General features: G+C 43.6%; 1 protein-coding gene across 1 annotated transcript; it reads left to right on the top strand.

The window, feature by feature from the left end:
- Positions 1-2,393: 2,393 nt before the first annotated feature.
- On the top strand, positions 2,394-19,921 carry LOC125915625 (zinc finger protein 677-like). The gene is made up of 3 exons (XM_049621557.1): positions 2,394-3,515; positions 10,677-10,842; positions 16,538-19,921. Exons 1-3 carry the CDS (start codon positions 3,387-3,389, stop codon positions 18,592-18,594), a joined length of 2,352 nt encoding a protein of 783 aa, XP_049477514.1. The 5' UTR covers positions 2,394-3,386; the 3' UTR covers positions 18,595-19,921.
- The last annotated feature ends 473 nt before the right edge of the window (positions 19,922-20,394 follow it).

The following is a 20,394-nucleotide window of genomic DNA, read 5'->3' on the forward strand; positions in this document are numbered from 1 at the left end:
GTGCCAGGAAACAGAGGCAGAGACCAATATATTTTCTATTACACACTGTCCTACCTGAGACATTATTTTTTTTAAGTTTACTTATTTATTTTGAGAGAGACAGAGACAGTGTGAGTGGGGGAGGGGCAGAGAGAGAGAGACAGAGAGGGAGAGGGAGAGGGGGAGGGAGAGGGAGAGGGAGAGGGAGAGGGAGAGGGAGAGGGAGAGGGAGAGGGAGAGAGAGAGAGAGAGAGAGAGAGAGAATCCCAAGCAGGCTCCCTGCTGTCAGCACATGTGGGGCTCGAACTCACAAAATCATGAGATCAAAACCTGAGCTGAAACCAAGAGTCCGATGCTTAACCAGCTGAGCCACCCAGGTGTCCCTACCTGAGACATTATTAACTGTTGGAAGATGTTGCTCTAAACCACCAAAGTCAGAGGTCTCTGTGACTGTTAAACTGAACGAGAACCTGGAGGCTATATTAAGAAAAATATTTTGCTATTTTTTCATTAATCATAGAAACAAATCTGCAGACACATCATGAATTTTATAGTCATGATTAGACAGTACAAGTAGTATTTAAAACTCAGGGTCACTGGGAGAAGGCAGGACCTCACCTGATCACGTCTGTGGGACTCAGGCTTCTCCAGAGAATTTAGGATCCTTGGGCACCAAGTTGGCCGGCCGAGAAGCCACGGGACATATTATGCCTACACCCGCAATTCGATTGGAAGGGGACCTAGGTGTGGCTCCACCCCTGGTAGACCAGACTCCGCCTCCCGGAGTCCTTGCCCCGGGAGCTTGCACTGCTGTTAAGGTGCTCGCCCAAGCGGAGCGCCTCTGCTCAAAAGACTGTCTTGTGTATTCCTTACTCAGGATCCAAACATGCAGCAACAAGTTGGTCCCTCTACCGATTTGGGGCTCTGATCACTCAGCCAGAAATCAGTCTGACCCCAAGCCCACAGGAAGGAGCTACAGTGCTCACCCCTGACTGGCCATGAGTATGTGGCACCGAGTCCTCCCACCATCCTGCGGTGTCCCTGGGGTACTTGATCTCTCCTACTCTCGCCCTTTCTGCCTCTTCCTTCCTGCCCAAACCCTCCAACAAGCACACACAGCGAAGCCGGCAGCCCCTCCGGGCCTGAACGCAGTGTTTCTCACCCTCCATGTGTCCACAGGACCGCACAGAGGCTGGCGCTGGCAGCCCACGACTACCCCGTGCTTTATAGACATATAGAGCGCTCACAGGTCTTGGCTAAAGTTGCTCTTCCCCAAACTAGATTGCTAGCTTTCTAGAAATCTAGATGCCTAGATTTCTATGGCACACTTCTGGCCTTGCACAACGGGCACACAGAGTTCAGCTGCCTCCAGAATCTGCACCTTGGAAGGCCATCTCTTCTGCCTAGCTGGGGTCTCCAGGGCCTAACAGAACTGCCAGACCAGGTACCCTCTCAAATAACCTCTTAGATATGGAGTTTGCCTCTTGCACTTCTCCCACCCATTTCCACCCCGAGGTCCTACGTCTTGTGCTTAGAGAAGAATTTAGCTCGGAGCAGCTCCTCTGGCTGCCCATCCAGGACACTCAGGTTTTCAAGACACTCAGATGCACGTGAAGGGGAGCAAAGGTCTTAAAATCTGATAAGTGAAAATTTGCTTTTTTGGTTATAACCTAAGTGTAGGGAATTCCTCATAGCACCATGTCTCCAACTCCTGGGGGGCCCACTGATGGTTCCACATGTTAAAAACAAAATACATGAACACAAATGAGCACACCATCAGAAAATCCCTCAGAACCACTAATCCCACCACTGCTTTGCCTTTTTTTCTTTCATGTATATTGAGCTACCGTCACATGAAGACCATTTTAATGATCAGTCATAGGGAGACAAAAGAGACACAGAATCTCTACCCCCAGCAAGGCAAAGCCCAGCACCTAAATCCTCCTGAGGAAGATGGATATATAAAACCCAACTCCCAGGGTATTACAGGAATTAACTCACATAATTTGTGTGTGGTTCCTGAAACATAGTGCACACTACCATTTTTGTGAGCACATTGCTGCTGTTAAAACATATATATATTTTATAGATTTATATTTATATATTAATATATGCTTATATATTAATATTTATATATTAGTGAATGCATGCTGTTTCTGTCAGGAAAAATATAAACTAAAAATGAGAGAGAGAAAACAGATTTAATTCTCTCTTAAAAAGGTGGGGGAGGAAAAGAGACTTCTCTTCCTCCTTTTTCCTAGAGCATTTCTCTTAGGAAACTTGTAAGTTTTCTCTGCCTGTTTGGAATGTCTTTTAAAAGCTAAATAAGACTCTTGCCAACATTGTAACTCAGGAATGTTTGCTCAAGGATCTGGGAGTCAACTCTTTGAAATGTAAATAGCAAAGGAGATAATACATTTATCTCCTCCCAGTTCCTGCGGGAAGATAGGTGCCTAACTCAGCAGGTGCCTTGCTCCCAGTTTCAAAACTCCCTCCAGTCATTAATATGAGAAGTTTGTTTTCTCTCTGGATAAAGCCAATTAGCTAAAACAAATGGCCACTCTGCTTACCTGATAATGTTAGGATGAGCTATGTGTGACGAATGGTGTCGTCATGTCTTCTTGAGGACAACTTATTATCTTTCTTGAGAACATGTATGTAATCGGTCGTATCCGCTTGCTTGTCTTCTATGACAGGGTAAGATTTATCTTTGCAATCTCTCAACAGATTGCCTGTGATGCATGTCACATTCTGGTTTAAAGCTTACTCACTAATGAAAAGTTTTCTTTCCTACTACCTTTGTGGAGAGGATTGCTGGGTTGGGAGATGATTTTATTTTTAATTGTATTCCCCAATACCTCCCGCCAGCAAAAAGAGCTTTGACTTACACCATTTCCAACTTAAAAAAGGAAAACATTTCGGCTTCTAATATAAGTGGCTCTCACAACTCTAATCTTTTACTTCAAGTTGTTTGAAATATTAACTTCAAATAGCCAGGAGGCCGCTCGGTCCACGAGATACCAAAGAGATTCAAACAAACTCAAAAGCAGGGAGTAAGGCACTTTAGGGCTGAAAGTGCGGAGAAACGTCCAGGGGCGGGACGGAGGCCCAGACCCTACGCCTACTTCGGCCACGCCCCTTCGGCCGCTCACTTTCTGTCCAGTCCAGGCCACTGTCCAAGGCCCGTCCCTGGGCGGCCCCCCCCGCCGCACGCTGCGCACGCGCAGTTTCCCGCAGACCCGGAAACGGAGCTAAGGACACCCTCCGGTGGGTCCGTGTCAGCTTTTCTGATTCACCACTGGTGTTTGCGATACACCTGCCCGTCCCCGGCCTCCGAGCCGCAACACCCGCAGTTCGGGGGTCACCACGTACGATAAAACCCCCTTCAGGCGCTTGTGCTGCGCCCGATGATTCTCGGCAGGACCGTCAGATATTCCAGGCCTGGGAGCCCCACCGCGGGTTCGGGGGTCGACGACTATTTCGAGTTAAAGTCTCTGAGGCGCGTCCCCGCCCCCGGCCGTCCGCCTTCGGTCCAGGTAGACCGCTCCTGCCGCGTCTTTTTCCTGCTGAAAACCCTCCCGGGACTCCGCGCGCTCTGGCCCTTTCCCCTTCGCGTCCTCCCTCTCTGGCCCCCAGGCTGCTCCTCTCTCGTCTCCTCCAGGCGCTAGTGCAGACCCAGAAGCCACGTCTCCTTGGCCTTGCGGTTCTGCAGGCACCACCCCTCTCCGGACACCCCCTCCACCTACGCCACCTCCGGAGCCGGGCCCCTCCCCCGTTAGTACTCCACTTTGTACTCACAGCCTTGGGAGCTTCTTCCGCACGATTCGCATCCACCGGCTGTGTTTGCCGTGGTGTGTTTCCACTATTGAAGCCGCCCTGGAAAGTGTTCTTCGCGGGCAGAGTTGTGAGTGTCAGGGTTTTTTTTTTCCAGTTGTGAGTGTCAGGGTTGGGGGCGAAGCAGGGACAGTCTGAGGGAGAATGAGTAAAACTACGTGTGAGAGAAAGGAAGAAAGAAAGAGAGTAAAACAGGGAAGAGCAGGTGGATGTGGAGAGAGAGTAAGAGTGGAGTGAACCACAGAAAAGTAGAGGGAGAAAAGAAAGAGAAATCTAGATTAAAAGGTATCTCCAGAGAGGTGAAGGGTAGCACACTGGACGAGAGAGATCTTAACCGGTGATGGAAGTGGGGCAGCAAGGAGCAGGCACATCAGAATGAGAGTGGGGAAGGAATAAAGGCTCAGACAGCTCATTGGGGCCGTGGCAGATAGAGGTGGTGCTGGGACAGAAAGAGGGGCAACAGTGACAGAGACAGCAGAGGGACAAACAGAGCAGGGAGGGAATTCCCTGGCTTTTAATCCTTTCATTGGCTTCTGGTTGTCCTCGGGACAAAAATCCAGGCTCCACTGTATGGCGACAGCCTAGAGCTCTGCAGGTGGGGTGACCTTCCAGAGTTGGTCCAATGTGAGGGAAGGAAAAGCCTTCTCTTTCCTGCATCGACCGGACATTGGACACTGGCTGGTCAGCCAGGTGCTGTGGTGAAGAGGCCGTTTACAAGGAGGGAGTGAGCTGTCCAGCAATAGCAGCCAGACTGACAGCTGTGGGGCAGTTTGTGCCTGAATCCTGAGGGGTGGATTCAGGAAGTGCAGCTAGTGTTTCCGTGGTTGACTTGTGGGGTCTCTTAGGACCCATAAGGGTTTAACGGGAAAATGTCACCATTTGGGGGGTAATCTGTGGTGGTTTTGGTGGGGAAAATCTCATTATTTCAGGCAAAGCATTCCTGAAGGCATCACATGTGTTTTGTGGGATACAGATGACAGTTGGGGGTGTTCCAGAAGGTACTGGAGTCTAGTTGGGAGTATGTGGATCATTGCAGACATTGCTCTTGTATTATGGCGTCATGGAGGTGCCTGACGTTGGGGTATGGTCTCCAAGAGGGAACGTGTCGAATCCTGGGTTGGTGTGTGTCTTCCTGCCAAAATAAAAGACTGGTATTAGGAACATGGCGTAGGATCTTTGGGCAAAGTGCGTAGCTGATTAGGAGGTTCTGTCGTGTAATATTGTGTGTGGGGTGTCCGCTGGGAGTGTAGCACAAACAGCATGGGAACCCGCAGGAGTGTCTGAGTCAAGAAGGGAAACAGTGGGGGACTGGGGCCCAGGAGGTGGGTGCTTTCACTGAGGCAGGCTTGCTGGAGGTGGGTCTCTGGGAACAGCTGCAGAACGGCTGTGAGGTCCAACAGTACGACAGCCTCAGGATCCTTTGGACCCTGCTCATCAATTTTTACCTCCAGGCATTTATTTGGTTCAGCATATACATATGGCGATATCGTCCCATCTTTAAAAAAAAAAATACACAAAAAAGAGGCTTTTACTACATTCTCCCATCTTTATTTTTATTTACAAAAATTTTTAGTGTTTATTTATGAGAGACAGAGAGAGAGTGGGGGAGGGGCAGAGAGAGACAGAGACACAGAATCCGAGGCAGGCTCCAGGCTCTGAGCTGCCAGCACAGAGCCCGACGCGGGGCTCGAACTCACAAGCGGTAAGGTCATGACCTGAACCGACTGAGCCACCCAGGCGCCCCTTTTCTCGCATCTCTAAAATAAAGAACCTTCCATCAGCTGCATTCCCCGTGGTGGTAAGTGCCCTGGGGTGTGCTCCATTTTAGAGAATACACTAAACACTTGTTTATACTCTGCTTCAGATCTTGGTTCCAGTTCTGTTTCGTATCCACTGCGCCGCTGAGACTCTCCATGTCCGAGTCACCAGGGACCTCCCCACTTCTCAGTCCAGGAACTGGCTTCCCCTTCTCTTCACGCTGGTCCCAGCAACAGCACACCAGGCTCCTCTTTCTGAAGCACTCTTCTCTTGGCTTCCACATCACACTAGTTTTTTACAAGTAAAACTACCACTTACCTGTTTTAACGTTCTTCTCCATGTTCATGCGTCCGTTCCCGGTGCCTGTTTCTCCTAACTCCTTGGTCTCTGACTGCAGGAGCACCCCTGGGCTTAGGCCTTGAAACCCTTCTCACTTCCTGCCTTTCCCCCTCGCCCCATCTCATGACTTTCAACACTGATGTCTCCTTTCACTGTTCCACCAGACTTCTCCCCTGAAACCAGGGGCCTTTACCCAGCTGTCTCTTCGATGTCTCTGCTGGGACAACAGCCTGGTATCTTCACCTTAGTATGTCCAACAGTGACCCCCCCCAAACTCCTCCAAACCTGTCCCTTGCAGTCTGCCTCTGCATATAGGGTGACCCGGTATTTCCTGGGCTTAGATGGGCATCTTGACATGTTTGCAAAACAGACATTACTTGTTAGTGTTTTAACTTAGGACAAAATAAATAAAAAATCAGATGTTTACTCAAAATGGATAAGGGAATACATGAGGTATGGGAGACATTTTGAAGAATGCAGTCCCTTCTGATTTGCTTCCTTTAATACTTTCTGATCTTACCTCCTTGTCTCCTCTACTCACCCTGCTCCAGCTGCACAGGCTTCTCTGTCCTTCCTGGAGCTCAGAACACCACCACCTTAGGGTCTTCACATGGGTGTCCTTCTGCCTCGAAGTCTCTGACCCCTCACGTGCGGGTGGTAAAATCTCTTCTTTCCTCTGGTCTTTGTTCTGATATCACCTCTCAGTGGCGCCTTCTCGCCCCCGCTCCCTTTAACATTCCAGCCACGCCCCCACCCCCAATTCTGGTCCATAGTGCCTCCTTGGCATCTCTTTCCTGCTCCTTCCCCTTCCACTGGCTGGATATTCATGACAGCAAGGCCCCTGGGGATCCAGAGCCAGAAGGGGGATGTGCTGGGTGGGCCTCCTGAGTGTGCTCCACCCAGCTTCACGCTGTAAATCTGAGGCTGTCTGCAGATACAGCTCTTGTGTTCCTCCCAAAGATTCCCTTCAAATGGCCAAGGGGAGACAGGGCCTGATCTCAGTCCTAGTTAAAGTGCCTGGGGGGTTTCTGATGTGTCTCCAGTGCTGAGCACCAAGGCTGTGGTGCTGCATGTCTGAGGCTGACATCAGCTCGTGACCCAGGGAGAGGTGCGGGGGCCCTGCTCTGCGTGGGGTGTGATCAGGGCGGGCCTGTGACCTGCAGGGGAGGGTCAGGTCCCGCCCAGGTCCCCACTGATGCCGTGTGCGGGGGCTTCACCAGGGCGGGAGCCGGTTCTGAAGAAGAAGGGTGGGAAGGTCACTTGCTGGCCTCTGGAGGAGTCCACTGTCCCGGGGCACCCCCTGTGTTTTCACACGGAGAGGCCTTCCCGTGTGAGGATGCAGGACAGGAAGGACCCAGACTGACTCAAAGTGTTAAGCTGCATTTTCTTGACACTTAGGATTGAATTCCCAAGCCTGATCCTGCCTGAGGAAGAATCCTGGAAAGGGAGGAAGAGCAAAGGAAAGGAGTCGGGAATGGCCGTCTGTCAGGTGAAGTCATATCCTAGGTCGATTTCCTGTCTCTCATTCCTGCAAGGCCCTTCTTGGACTTGCTAACCTTGTCTGAATCTGAAGTGTTTGTCCACACTCCCCCAGGCCTTTCCCCTGGGTCCAGCTCGTAGTGACCCAGGGATCAGAGCCTGTGAGGGGGCTGCACTGGGCACATCCTGAGGGGCTTCGCAGCAGGTGAGTGGAGATGGGTGGTGTCAGTGTGGCTGGGCTGCAGGGGGTGTTTAGGGGCTGCCTCTGGACACATAGTAGGCTCTCTGTTGACCAGGATGAAAGAAGCCGTGTGTGGAAGTCCTGGATTCATGTGTAGGAAGAGTTGGAAGATTCTGGAAAAGAAGAGTGGTAAGAAGAAAGCAGCTCTGCCTGACCTTGTAATGCATTCAGAGCTAAACAAGTGCACCATGGTGTTTATGGTTCCAAACTACTAATTTAGAATCAAGTTCAGAAATCAGCATCCGTGATAGTGGATGTTTTATTCCATAGTTGGTTTTACAGTGTGGAGTCAACCTAATCAATGGTAAAGGTTTTAAAAAAATCATTCTCAGCACATCTGTCCCACAGAGACCATGGCGTTCCTACAGCAGCTCTTGTGAGGCGGATGTTTTAGATGAAAATGGTGTTAATTTAGCCCAGATCTGGAGCATAGAGCTTTATCTTCACCATCAGAGGGGCTGTAGCCATCTGGTTCCACCATTATTTTTAAGTATTATATCTCATTGACCTTAGACATCACATGAGTGAGTGACATGTATTGATTGGTTGATTGAATAAGCTCCAGACCAAGAAGCAACTTAGGCACGAAGATGTAGTCAGAAGGGGATGCCCTTCCCTGTCACATCCCCACCCTTCATGTCTCCACAGGGAACCGATGTCAGTTCTGTGGCAGGAGTCAGTTCAAACCTGATACAAATGCATTTAACACTGGTATAAAATTTTAGGAAATCTCGATGAAGTTTGTCGTAACATTTTATTATGCAAATTAGAAAAATTTACATAGCATGTCTAGACACTCTTTTCATGTTAATCAACACAATCAGACACAGCTTGCTCATTTAGAGCCTCATTGGATCATTTTCTTAATGGGGACACACGGGGACCTTTGCCATTTTTCGCTGATGTAAAGAATGCCACGGTGGCTGTGTAGGAGTAGGCCGGCCTCTCTGCAGATGTCTCAGGATTTCTCTGGGTCGGACAACTCAACGTGTGATTACTGGGTTAAGGACAGTGCATTTCACATTAGGATAGATTCTGTCCGATATGGTCTCCTAAAGCTACGAAGTACCCCATCCCACAACAACACGTGAGATTTCCCCCCTGATGTAAGCAACATTGGTACTGTAATCTCTTTGTGTTTGAAAATTGGGGAGAAATTGACAATCCGTTGTATTTCCATTTTCCACCTACTTGTAACTTTCATTAGTTTTGTGGGAATAAAACCTGGATTTTCATACTTTGCTGTTCTCCTTTGATATATTTTTAAGGGCTGTTTTATGGCTTAATTCTTTACACACAGCCTTGTGTCTTCATCAGTGTTTTGCAGTGAAATGTAAATCTTTCCTTCTTGCCCTCTACTTTCTGATCTTTCTTAGGCAGATCTGAGCTAGCATGATCTCAAGGTATTATGTTCCATTTAGTACTCTTTTCTTAAAATTATCTCCTTAAATTGGCTTTTTGTATATATCTTGTAGTTATTTCATTGATTGTAAAGTTTCATGTAACACACACATTAATAGGTTCATGTGTTCTTTGGCAAATCTCTCCATTTAATTTTTCTTTTCAAAATTATTTTTCCTCAGCACAATGGCCACTGTTTCGTTTTTTTAAATCCCACATTTCTTCTGCATTTGAATTGCTCTGAGTTTCTAAATCACTGAGGTCTTTATGTGACCACACCTCCAGTAAGAATTAGGTTTGGGAGTGCCTGGGTGGCTCAGTCAGCTGAGCATCTGCCTTTGGCTCAGGTCATGATCTTGTGGTTCATGAGTTCGAGCCCCGCGTTGGGCTCTTTGCTGACAGCTCGGAGCCTGGAGGCTGCCTCAGATTCCATGTCTCCCTCTCTCTCTGCCCCTCTGCTGCTCGTGTTCTCTCTCTCTCAAAAATAAAAAAAACATTAAAAAAATTAAAAAACAAAAAGAATTAGGTTTGTCAGTTTTTGGTCATGTCTTTGTTATGTCCTTCACATAGGTTGGGAAATGTCTTGTAAATAGGTTCCTCAGTGCAACTTCTAATGGGAATGAGTGTTTCCCCCCAGCTGGGCCCAGCTTAGGCATCCAGAGCAGCGGTGAATGGCAGGAGCCTGGCTGGCCCTCATACCTCAGCCTCACCTTTGGTGGAAATGCTTCCAGTGCTTACTGTGGATTGTGATGCTTGGTGGAAAGTTCCTCCTCAATAAAAACGTTTCAGATGTCCTGTTTGGTATGATTTAAAAAAAAAATTTTTTTTAACATTTATATTTTGAGAGAGACAGAGCATGAGATGGGGAGGGGCAGAGAGAGGGGAGTTCCAGATTCTTAAGCAGGCTCTAGGCTCTGAGCTGTCAGCACAGAACCAGATGCGGGGCTTGAACTCAGGAACCGAGAGATCATGACCTGTGATCTGAGCCGAAGTCAGATGCTTAACTGACTGAGCCACCCAGGCGCCCCCCGCCCCTTTTGTTTTTGGGTTTTTTTTTTATTTTTAATCATCCAATATTTCTTCAAAGATCTGCTGTGACCAACCTGTGTTCTATTTAGTTCAATTAATGTACATTAGTAAAGTTCATCAACCTGAATCCTTTTTTTGTTGTTTTTAGTGGAATAAACTCCATTTGATGCATACATTCCATAATGGCTAAATGTCTGACTTTAAATGAAAACATGTATTTATATTTTTGCATATAGTTTGTCACACCTGAAGTTACCTCTTGTGCTCTAGATCCACTAGGTGTGTAGAACTGTCACTTAGGAGAACGTCAGGTGTATGGCGTCCATATAATCAACCGTGTGTTGGATATTTTTCATTTATATTGTTCTTTTTATTGTCCACAAAAATGGGAAATCTACAGTGATGTAGTGGATTCGATATCCTCTGATGGAAAAATATAATGAAACAAAATTAGGGACCTAAGAATTGCTCACAGTTACCTGTTCTTGCCCAAAATGATATGTCAGAACATTCACTTTGGTTGAATCGGGCCTTACACTGCTCTCCCGCTCATATTTTGTGTGAACAGGAGAACTCACCCCCAAGGATCCGTGGTGAAATGTGTTTTTCATTTCAGGAACAGTTGACCTTCAGGGACGTGGCCATAGAATTCTCTCAGGAGGAATGGGTGTGCCTGGACCCCGCTCAGAGGGCCTTGTACAGGGACGTGATGCTGGAGAACTACAGGAACCTGGTCTCCCTGGGCGAGGAAAATGTCCCTCCAGAAGTCGGGATCTGCCCCAGTGAGTCTCTTGGGAGCCCTTGCTCTGCTTGATGGAGATTGAGGCTGGGTTCATTTTGAAATGAGAACTTTTATGAGGCGGCATCCCCTTCCACTCCCCCTTTCGTCAGATGGTCTGCCCCCCCCCCCCCCCCAGATTAGTGGTGCCTCCAGAAGTTGAGGAAGAACAAAACCTTATGGCAAACTTTAAAAAATGTCTCATTCTGGATCCACTTAGATCCGTGTACTTCTGACTCAGTAGTTCTTGAAAGAGAGCCGGATATCTATGTTTTAAAAATATTCCATAAGCATTCAGGAGAGAGTGAAGAGGCCTGTGGAATGTTTTTCTAGACATCTGTAACATCCTCTCTCCTCAGCTGAACAAAGGGCTGGAATTGGATTCTGGAAAAGACACATCACATCACATTCCTTTTTTTCATTCCTTTCTTTTTATAAGCAGGAATCTCTCTTTCTGTCTTGAATGATATCTCTATTTTGGAGCAAGGGAAAGAGCCCCAGACTGGAGAGCAAGGTGAAAACAGTGAAAAAACCAAACGGGTGGGAACATAGGCAAGAGCTCAGAAGGGCAGAGAGGAGGCCGCACCATTAATGGTGTTTGGGGAACTCTCCGCCAGTGGGGGAGTTCTGTGGGAAAACAAATGTGTCTTTCTTGTGAGCTCTCAGAGGTAAAGTTTGCTTCCCTTCCCCTCATCACTCCCTTCTTCAGACGTGTAGAAATGCATCCTCCTAACCCCCAGCTCATGCAAAGACCAAGGCAAAATCTTGGCCATGACCTGTAGCACTCCATTAAGTGCCCCATGACCTCTTTTTTTTTTTTTTTTTTAAGATTTTATTTTTGGGGCACCTGAGTGGTTCAGTTGGTTAAGTGTCGGACTTCGGCCTAGGTCGCGATCTCCTGGTTTGTGGGTTCCAGCCCCACGTAGGGCTCCGTGCGACAGCTCAGAGACTAGAGCCGCTTCGGATTATGTATCCCCCTCTCTCTCTGCCCCTCTCCAGCTCATGCTCTCAAAAATAAATAAATGTTAAGATTTTATTTTTAAGTAATCTCTCCACCTAACGTGGGGCTCGATCTTACAAACTCAAGATCAAGAGTTGCACGCCCTCTTGCTGAGCCAGCCAGGCGTCCATGCCCCTGTGACCTCTTTTGTTCCTTGACCATGAAGGGCACTAGGGGGCTGGTTTTAAGGGGTTCTCTCTTTCTCATTCTTTTCTCATTCTCATTCTCTTTCTTTCTTTTCTCATTCCATTCTTGTTCCCAGTCCACACGGGTCAGAGCTGAAGCCTCCCCAATCCTGGCATCAGGACTTCTCTAGGATCATCCTCAATCTGTGTGCTTAGGAGACCTGCTCCTGGTGTTGGAAAACATCAGCATCTGTGGGCCCAGAGCTGTCTGCCTCTTCAGGCCCTTTCTTCAGTTTTGCTTTTGCCCTACGTCAGAGTGTGTGTCACGGGGGTGGGTGGGTCTCTCAATCCAGCCCTGAAACTGCTTTGACTCAGCAGCAGTATAAGCACGTCCACACCACACTATACTGTAAGTTTCGCTATGTTATGTGTTTTTGTTACTTTTCTCTCAAAGTATTTTCTACTTTGCTGTGTGATACCTTCTTTGACCCATGGGATTTTTTAAGTATTTAAAGATCTTCATGTATTTACGTCCTTTCCAGTTTTCCTTCAGTTACTAATGTCAAGTTTCATTCTTCTGTGGTTGGAGAAAATACTTTGTATGATTTCACTCTTTTTCAATTTGTTGAGACTTACTTCATGGACTGATATATGGTCTGTCCTGGAGAATGTCCCACGTGCAAGTGGGGAAGAATGTATTTTGCTCTTATGGGCGGGGTGCTCCATATACGTCTGTCAGTGCTTGCTGGTTTATACTCGGCTAAAATTGTCTGTGTCCTTCCTGAATTTCTGTCTGGCTGTACTCTCCATCATTGAAAGTGAGGTCTGGAAGTCTCCAAATACTCTTCTACAACTATTTTTATTTCTCCCTTCAATTCTATAAATATTTGTTTCATATATCTTGGGGTTCTCTTGTGTATATGTTCGTATTTGCTGTAATTCCTTAATGAGTTATACTTTTTAAAATATATATTGTCCTTTGTCTCGTAACAATTTTTACTTAAATTCTGTTTTTTCTGATACTCCAGACACTAGGAAAACAAAAAAATCATTAGATTCGCTTTGCTCTCTGAGCCCACAGTATCTCCAAGGTATGCCTGTATCTAAAAACTTTCTTCTTTTTATTTTTTTTTAGTGTTTATTTATGAGAGAGACAGAGCGCGAGCATGGGAGGGGCAGAGAGAGAGGGAGACACAGAGTCTGAAGCAGGCTCCAGGCTCTGCACTGTCACCACAGAGCCCAATGCAGGGCTCAAACTCACAGACTATAAGATCATGACCTGAGCTGAAGTCAGATGCCTAACCGACTGAGCCACCCAGGCGCCCCTAAAAACTTTGCTTCTATAAATCCTGTCCTTCTCTCCTCTGCTGCTGTCACAAATTCTGTATATATATTGTGTGACCATCAGTGGTTCACATTTAAATCACAGATTTTAAATACTGTTTGATGTTTTTGTTTTAATCAATAGGGAAAAAGAGTGACAAATTGAAAACACAATACTAACCTTATACTCACCAGTCTACTGTCTTTATTACTGTTTCTTATTTCTTGATGTGGATTCGCGTTTTTGTTTCTTCGTTCATATTAGCCTCAAGCATTCCCTTTACTAATTTTTTGTTAGACTGGTCTTCCAGCAAGGGACTCCCCAGTTTTGTTTTGTTTTGTTTTTCTGGCAACGTTTTAAGTTTTCTTCTATTTTTGAAGGATAGTTTGAAGTGTGTAGAATTCTTAATAGACCTTTATTTCTCTTTAGCACTGTGAAAATGTCATCCCGTTGCCTTCTGGTCCATACGGTTTCTGGTGTGAAATCATTGGGTAATTTTATTGACGATCTCTTTTACCAGAGGAACTACCTTTGCCGCTTTCAGGGTTCTGTGTCTTTGGCTTTTGACAACTTGATTATGAAGTGTTTCACTGTGGGCATCTTTCAGTTTATCTCACTCGGGCCTTGCTGAACTCCTTGGATATGTTTGTAGGTTTATGTACTTCACCAAATTTGGGAATTTTTCTGCCTTATTACTTCAAATATTTTTTCTGCCCATTTCATTCTGTCCTCTCCTTCTGGGATTCCCATGATCTATGTTGGTACACTTGAAAGTGCCCCACAAGTCTCTTGTTCCATTCATTTTTCTTCATGCTTTTTTCTTCTGCTGAGACTGAGTAATCTCAGTGGACTTAATTTGTTCAATTTGCCTGTTCAATTTGGTGTTAAACTCCCTTAGGGATTTTTCCATTTTAGTTTCTGTACTTTTCAGCTCCAGAATGTCGATTCTGGTTCCTTTTTATAATTTCTGCCTCTTTCTTGATGTTCTCAGTTTTGAGAAATATTGCTGTCATTGGGTCCTTTGGTTATTTGCATATGGTCTCTTCATAGTTATTTAAGCATAGTTCTTTCAAAATAGTGACATAAATTCTTTGTCTAGCAAAGTCTGATGTCTGGGCTTCCTCAGGGACAATCTTTGTTAAATTGCTTCTTTTCCTATGTATGGGCTATACATTATTGTTGGTTTGCCTGCCTTATAATTATGTTAAGTTAAACATTTTGAGTATTATGACAACTCTGGAAGTCACATTCTCCCCCACCCATACCCACACCTCAGCATTGCTTATTGTTGTTTACTGCAGTTGCTGTTGTCTGTTTAGTCATTTTTCTGAGTCAGTTTTGTAAAGTCTGTATTCTTTGTCACATCTGGTTTGCTTAGTGGTGAGCTAGTGATTAAACGCATAACTTATCAAACACCTGGAACCAAAAAAACCAAAAAGCAAGAAACTCCTAGTCTTTGGAAATAGACTTTGTACGTTTGTTTGAGAATACCCAAAACTCAGCTTGGCGGTTTACAGTGGGGTCTTAGCCTTTACCTCCTGCTTCTGCCGACCTGAAGGTTAGCAGGAGGTGAGGCACAGGGTCACCTCATGTGTTTTCTGAGCACTGGCCCCACCCTGGGAATGTGCACGACTTAGATTCCTAGGAACGTGTAGCTGTTTTTCAAAGCCCTTATTCCCCAAAGCATTTTACTCCCCAGCCCTTCATCCCTGGCTTCACAGTGTCTTCTCTTGGCCCCAAGTGTGCCGTCTGCTAGTATACTTGCCTTTAAATATGCTTGTCAAATGGACACCACTCCCACCCCACCTGGCATAGCACCTCTTGAATTCGGCAAAGGCAAAACTTTTTGAGCCAGTTTTTCAGTGAGCCACCAAGCAGATCAAAGTAAAACCCACAATTCTTAGAGAATCAAGTCTGTTCTGCCACTCCCAGTACGCAGGAACATGGGCTGCCTCTATGCTGTAGAGAATGGGATTGGGCCAGGGGAAGTTAAAATGTTAAAATCTCTCCAACTGAGATCAGCTGCCTTTTTCTTAAGTACCTACGTGATTGCTATAAATCTTTGTTTGGTTTCCAGAATTTTGATAAAGTTGATTCTGACAGTTTTTGCCAACTTACTTGCTGTTTTTGTAGAGAGATGGACTTAGAATATTCCACGATTTTCATGCTGTTATTTTTACCCAGTTCTTTACAATACTATTTACTATTTACCCAGTTATTTACAATACTATTTATCTGAAAACTGATATTTCAGAAGCCACTGGGCATGTGTGTAACTTAGACTGCTATGAATATGTGGAAGCTTTTCTCAACATGTTTTCCAATTCTCATATTGTGTGCTCTTTCTGGAATATAAGTCCTTTCCCTTGTTATTAAGAGAGAAATCATTAGAATTCCAGTCTATAATTGTGTGTAAGTGTGGTTACTTATTATTTACCTGTTGGATTTATCTTGGTTTAATTTAAAAATTTCATTTATTAACTTGTCATCTACAGATTAGGAGTTTCAGTATCTAGTATGGAATATGACTGCAATTCACCAATTGTTAAATGTTCTAAAATGCCTATTCTGCATACAGCATAGACAGTTTTAGAGTAGATATTAAGAATATTTTCTTATTCCAATGATGTATTAAATTATTCTTGACTTCTTATTACTTTTATTTTTACTTTTATAGTTTGTAACTTCCAGGTATTTATCTTATTCATTTTTTTTTTGAAAGACTTTATTTTTAAGGAATCTCTATACCCAACATCGGGCTCAAACTCATGACCCCGAGATCATGAGTCACATGCTCTACCGACTGAGCCAGCTAGGCGTCCCTAATTCATATTTTTATGGATTGTCATTACTTCATGTAGAACTGTGCCTCATCATTTATTTGCATATAGTAATTATACTGTAAATATGCATTTGTATAATATGTTTTCAGTACAACACACCTATTTGTCTACTGGCATTTGGTGTGTGTTTTGATGTGGTGGGCAAAGAATACACTTTCTTTCAGAACTTATATAAGTTTACATAATGTGAATGATTTGGTCATAGAGTGTTTCAAAGTAGGTTTCTCTTAATATAATTCGAAATACATGTTATCTTTTATTAAAAGATTCTATTCACTTTGCCTTCTTAAACATTTACAGACTTTGGTTGAGAAGTTTTTATTTCTTCAATGTAAGTTTTACTTTTAGTCTAACAACCATCTTGCAACTCTAGTTAATATGAAGACTTTTTTTTATATATCTTTCAGATAGCTCTGCTACATTCGTGATCAAGGAATTATTACCAAAGAAAGACATTAATAATGGAGAATTATACCAGTCAGTGCTCTTGGGAAGACCTGAAAGCCATGGCCTTGAGGATTTTGACTTCAGGGAAGTCTGGGGAAATACGTATGAATTTGAGAGCAAGTGCGAATATGAAGAAAGAAATTCAAAAGGAATGCTTGTGACAGATAACCTAAATCTCAGTGGTCGAAGAGATAAACAAGACAGCAAATCCTGGATTAATTTACCTTTAAAGCACAGTGTTTCTTTAAGAAAAAGTACATATCAATATTTTAAACAAGGGAAATCATTAATAAAGAATTTGTTAAAAATAAAAACCAATATAATCTATGCAGGAAACAAGTATACAAAATGTTTTGAAAATAGAATTGCATTAAGCTCCCAGTCGCATCTGGCTGAATTATTTCAAACTGAGGAGAAAATTAGTGGATGTAATCAAGTTGAGAAGTCTGTCAAAACTTGTTCCATTTTGCCACTTCAGAGATTGCCTCCTAGTGTCAAAACCAACATTTGTAATAAATATGGAAAGGTTTTTATGTGTCCTTCATTGCTTACACAGCACCAGAAAACAAAAGTTAGAGAAAAACCATACAAATGTAACGAATGTGGAAAGACTTTTAGCCATCATTCAGTCCTTACTAGTCATCAGAGAATTCATTCTGAGCAGAGACCATACAAATGTAATGAGTGTGGTAAAGCCTTTAAGCAGTTCTCAAACCTCACAAGACATCAGAGAATCCATACCGGAGAGAAACCATATAAATGTAATATATGTGACAAGGTCTTTAATCAAAATTCCCACCTTACAAACCATTGGAGAATTCATACTGGAGAAAAACCACACAAATGTCATGAATGTGGTAAGGCTTTTATCAAGTGTTCAGACCTCTGGCGTCATGAGAGAATTCATACAGGAGAGAAACCTTACAAATGTAATGAATGTGGTAAGGGTTTTACCAAACGTTCATATCTTTGGGATCACAAGAGAATTCATACTGGAGAGAAACCATACAAATGTATTGAATGTGGCAAGGTTTTTAGGCAGTGGTCTACCCTCAGGATTCATCGAAGAATCCATACTGGCGAGAAACCTTATAAATGTAATGAGTGTGGCAAGGCTTTTAAGCAGTGCTCACACCTCACTAAGCATCAGAATGTACATCCTGGAGAGAAGCCACACAAATGTACTGTGTGTGCCAAGGCTTTTATCCACATTTCAAGTCTTGTGAAACATCAGAAAATTCATTCTGGAGAAAAACCATACAAATGTAATGAATGTGGTAAGGCTTTTATCCAAAGTTCAAGTCTTGTGGATCATCAGAGAATTCATACTGGTGAGAAACCTCACAAATGTAATGAATGTGGCAAAGCCTTTACTGTGCGTTCAAGCCTAACTAAACATAAAAAAAAACATACTGGTGAGAAACCTTATAAATGTAATGAATGTGATAAAGCATATACACAGCTTGTACACCTTACTAGACATCAGAAAATACATACTGAAAAGAAACATGATGAATCAGGTATACATGGTAATGCTTTTATTCAAAGCTCAAGCCTGGGGGATCATCAGAGAATTCATGGAAGAGAGAAACCTTACAAATGTAATGAGTGTGGCAAATCCTTTAACTGGTGTTCACGTCTTACTCGACATCAAAGAATCCATACTGGAGAGAAACCATATAAATGTAATGTGTGTGGCAAGGCTTTTAGTCAAAATTCAAACCTTACAATTCATCAGAGAATTCATACTGGGGAGAAACCTTACAAATGTAATGAATGTGACAAAGCCTTTAAGCAGTATTCAAGCCTCATAAGACATCAGAATATACATCCTGGAGAGAAACCACACAAATGTATTGTGTGTGGGAAGGCTTTTATCAAACGTTCGCACCTCTGGGGTCATGAGAGAATGCATACTGGAGAGAAACCATACAAATGTATTGAATGTGGCAAGGCCTTTCGACAATGGTCTGACCTCAGGATTCACCAAAGAATTCATACTGAAAAGGAACCTTAGAAATGTAATGAATGGTGGGGTGCTTGGGTGGCTCAGTCAGTTAAGTGACCGACTTCAGCTCAGGTCATGATCTTGTTCATGAGTTTGAGCCCTGCATTGGGCTCCATGCTAGTGGTGCAGAACCTATTTGGGATTCTGTCTCTCTCTCTGTCTTTCTCCTTCTGTCTGCCCCTTCTCCACTCTCTCTCAAAATAAATAAACTTTTTAAAAATGTGAGTAAAAAAGAAACATAATGAATGAGAATCATTTAACCATTTTCCACAATACACTATGTATCAGAGGATTTATACTAGGGAGAATTAAGTCTAGTCCAAGATTAATCAACCTCAGATGTTAAATTCTTCACAGTAATTAAAAGTCAAAATCATTTAAGACTCATGAGATGAGTGTCAATGGAACAAGGTGATCTTTAGTAGTGATGTACCATTTATTAAAAAAAATTTTTTTAAGTGCCATCTTTTTTTATTATTTTGAGAGAGAGAGGGAGAGAGAATCCCAAGCAGTCTCTGTGCTGTCAGCACAGAGCCCAGTGTGGGTTTCAAATTCATAAACCATGAGATCAGGACCTGAGCTGAAACCATGAGTCAATGCTTAACCCACTGAGCCACCCAGGTGCCCCTGTACCATTTCTTTTAAAACTACTTTTTTTTGTTTTTAATTTGAGGTTTCTTAAAAAGCCTACATTACTATTGATGTCTTTCAACCTGAAGTTTGGTGTTCTACTTTCATTACATGTTTTTTTTGTGTGTTACCATGATGGTTTCTGGGAGCAGATCAATATGATAAAAGGGCCTACTTTATTAAACGAGAATCATTCTTATCCATGTATCCTGAAGGAACACTGAATTTTAACATACAATGTTGTGTGGTATTGAATGAGAAAATGGGTTGGGCAGAGAATATATGTCAAACAGTGATGTAAATAGTATGTTCAGGATCCCTTCTACAGATTTGTCAGTACAACAGAGGGCCACTGGATTATCAGAAACCACTGTTGTGCCAGATAGCATGAAAAAGCAGGCTTTAAGATTGAGAGACTTAGATTTTCATGATAGGTTAGCAGGGACTGCTTATGTGCTAGAAATAATGGAGAAGAAATGATAGTCATCCTCTCCCTGTAATGAAAATAGTGGTTGTATATCAAAGATAAGTGAAAATTTAGTCTTATTTTGGGGAGCTAAAAGCAATTATCAGAGAGAAGAACTTCATCAAAACAACCAGAATACAGTGTAGAGGTACTGGATTTGTGTTTAACCACTACACTGATGCTGTTTTACTCAGAATTCTATCATAGTTATGTTTTCGTTAATAAAATGTAATCATCTTTTCAAAGCTCTAAATGAATTATTTTCTTCCCCCTATCAGATCAAGTCTATCCTGTCTCATTATAGTACTTCAACACAAACACTAACAATACATCTTCAGGCTGTCAAGGCTGAAAAGCATCTGCAACAATTTTCTTCCCTGATGGAATCAAAGAACATAAAACTTTATGAATATATACTCATAATTTACTTGAGTTACTCCCTTCACCCTCTGCCTCTTGGATATTTATGTGGCTATGATGAAAACAGCACAGCAGTGCAACCTTAGACTCCAAACATTTGAAGTGCAATTCATCAGTGTGCACCTGATGTTTCCATATGCCCTTGTTTGTGCCTACACGAGACTCACGACTTGTACTGGCCTTGATTTACATGAAGCAATATACACACACACACACACACACACACACACACACACACACACACACACATATCTGTATAGGGATAATAGATAATACACACACACACACACACA

This window comes from Panthera uncia, assembly GCF_023721935.1.
Source record: "Panthera uncia isolate 11264 chromosome E2 unlocalized genomic scaffold, Puncia_PCG_1.0 HiC_scaffold_19, whole genome shotgun sequence".
Lineage (NCBI taxonomy): Eukaryota > Metazoa > Chordata > Mammalia > Carnivora > Felidae > Panthera > Panthera uncia.

What these genes read in the sequence shown, in the direction of transcription:
- LOC125915625 (XM_049621557.1), top strand. Translation starts at nt 3,387, where the DNA reads ATGATTCTCGGCAGGACCGTCAGATATTCCAGGCCTGGGAGCCCCACC. An exon ending in GCCGTCCGCCTTCGGTCCAG is followed by an intron (nt 3,516 to 10,676) that starts GTAGACCGCTCC and finishes TTTTCATTTCAG; the next exon opens with GAACAGTTGACCTTCAGGGA. An exon ending in AGAAGTCGGGATCTGCCCCA is followed by an intron (nt 10,843 to 16,537) that starts GTGAGTCTCTTG and finishes TATATCTTTCAG; the next exon opens with ATAGCTCTGCTACATTCGTG.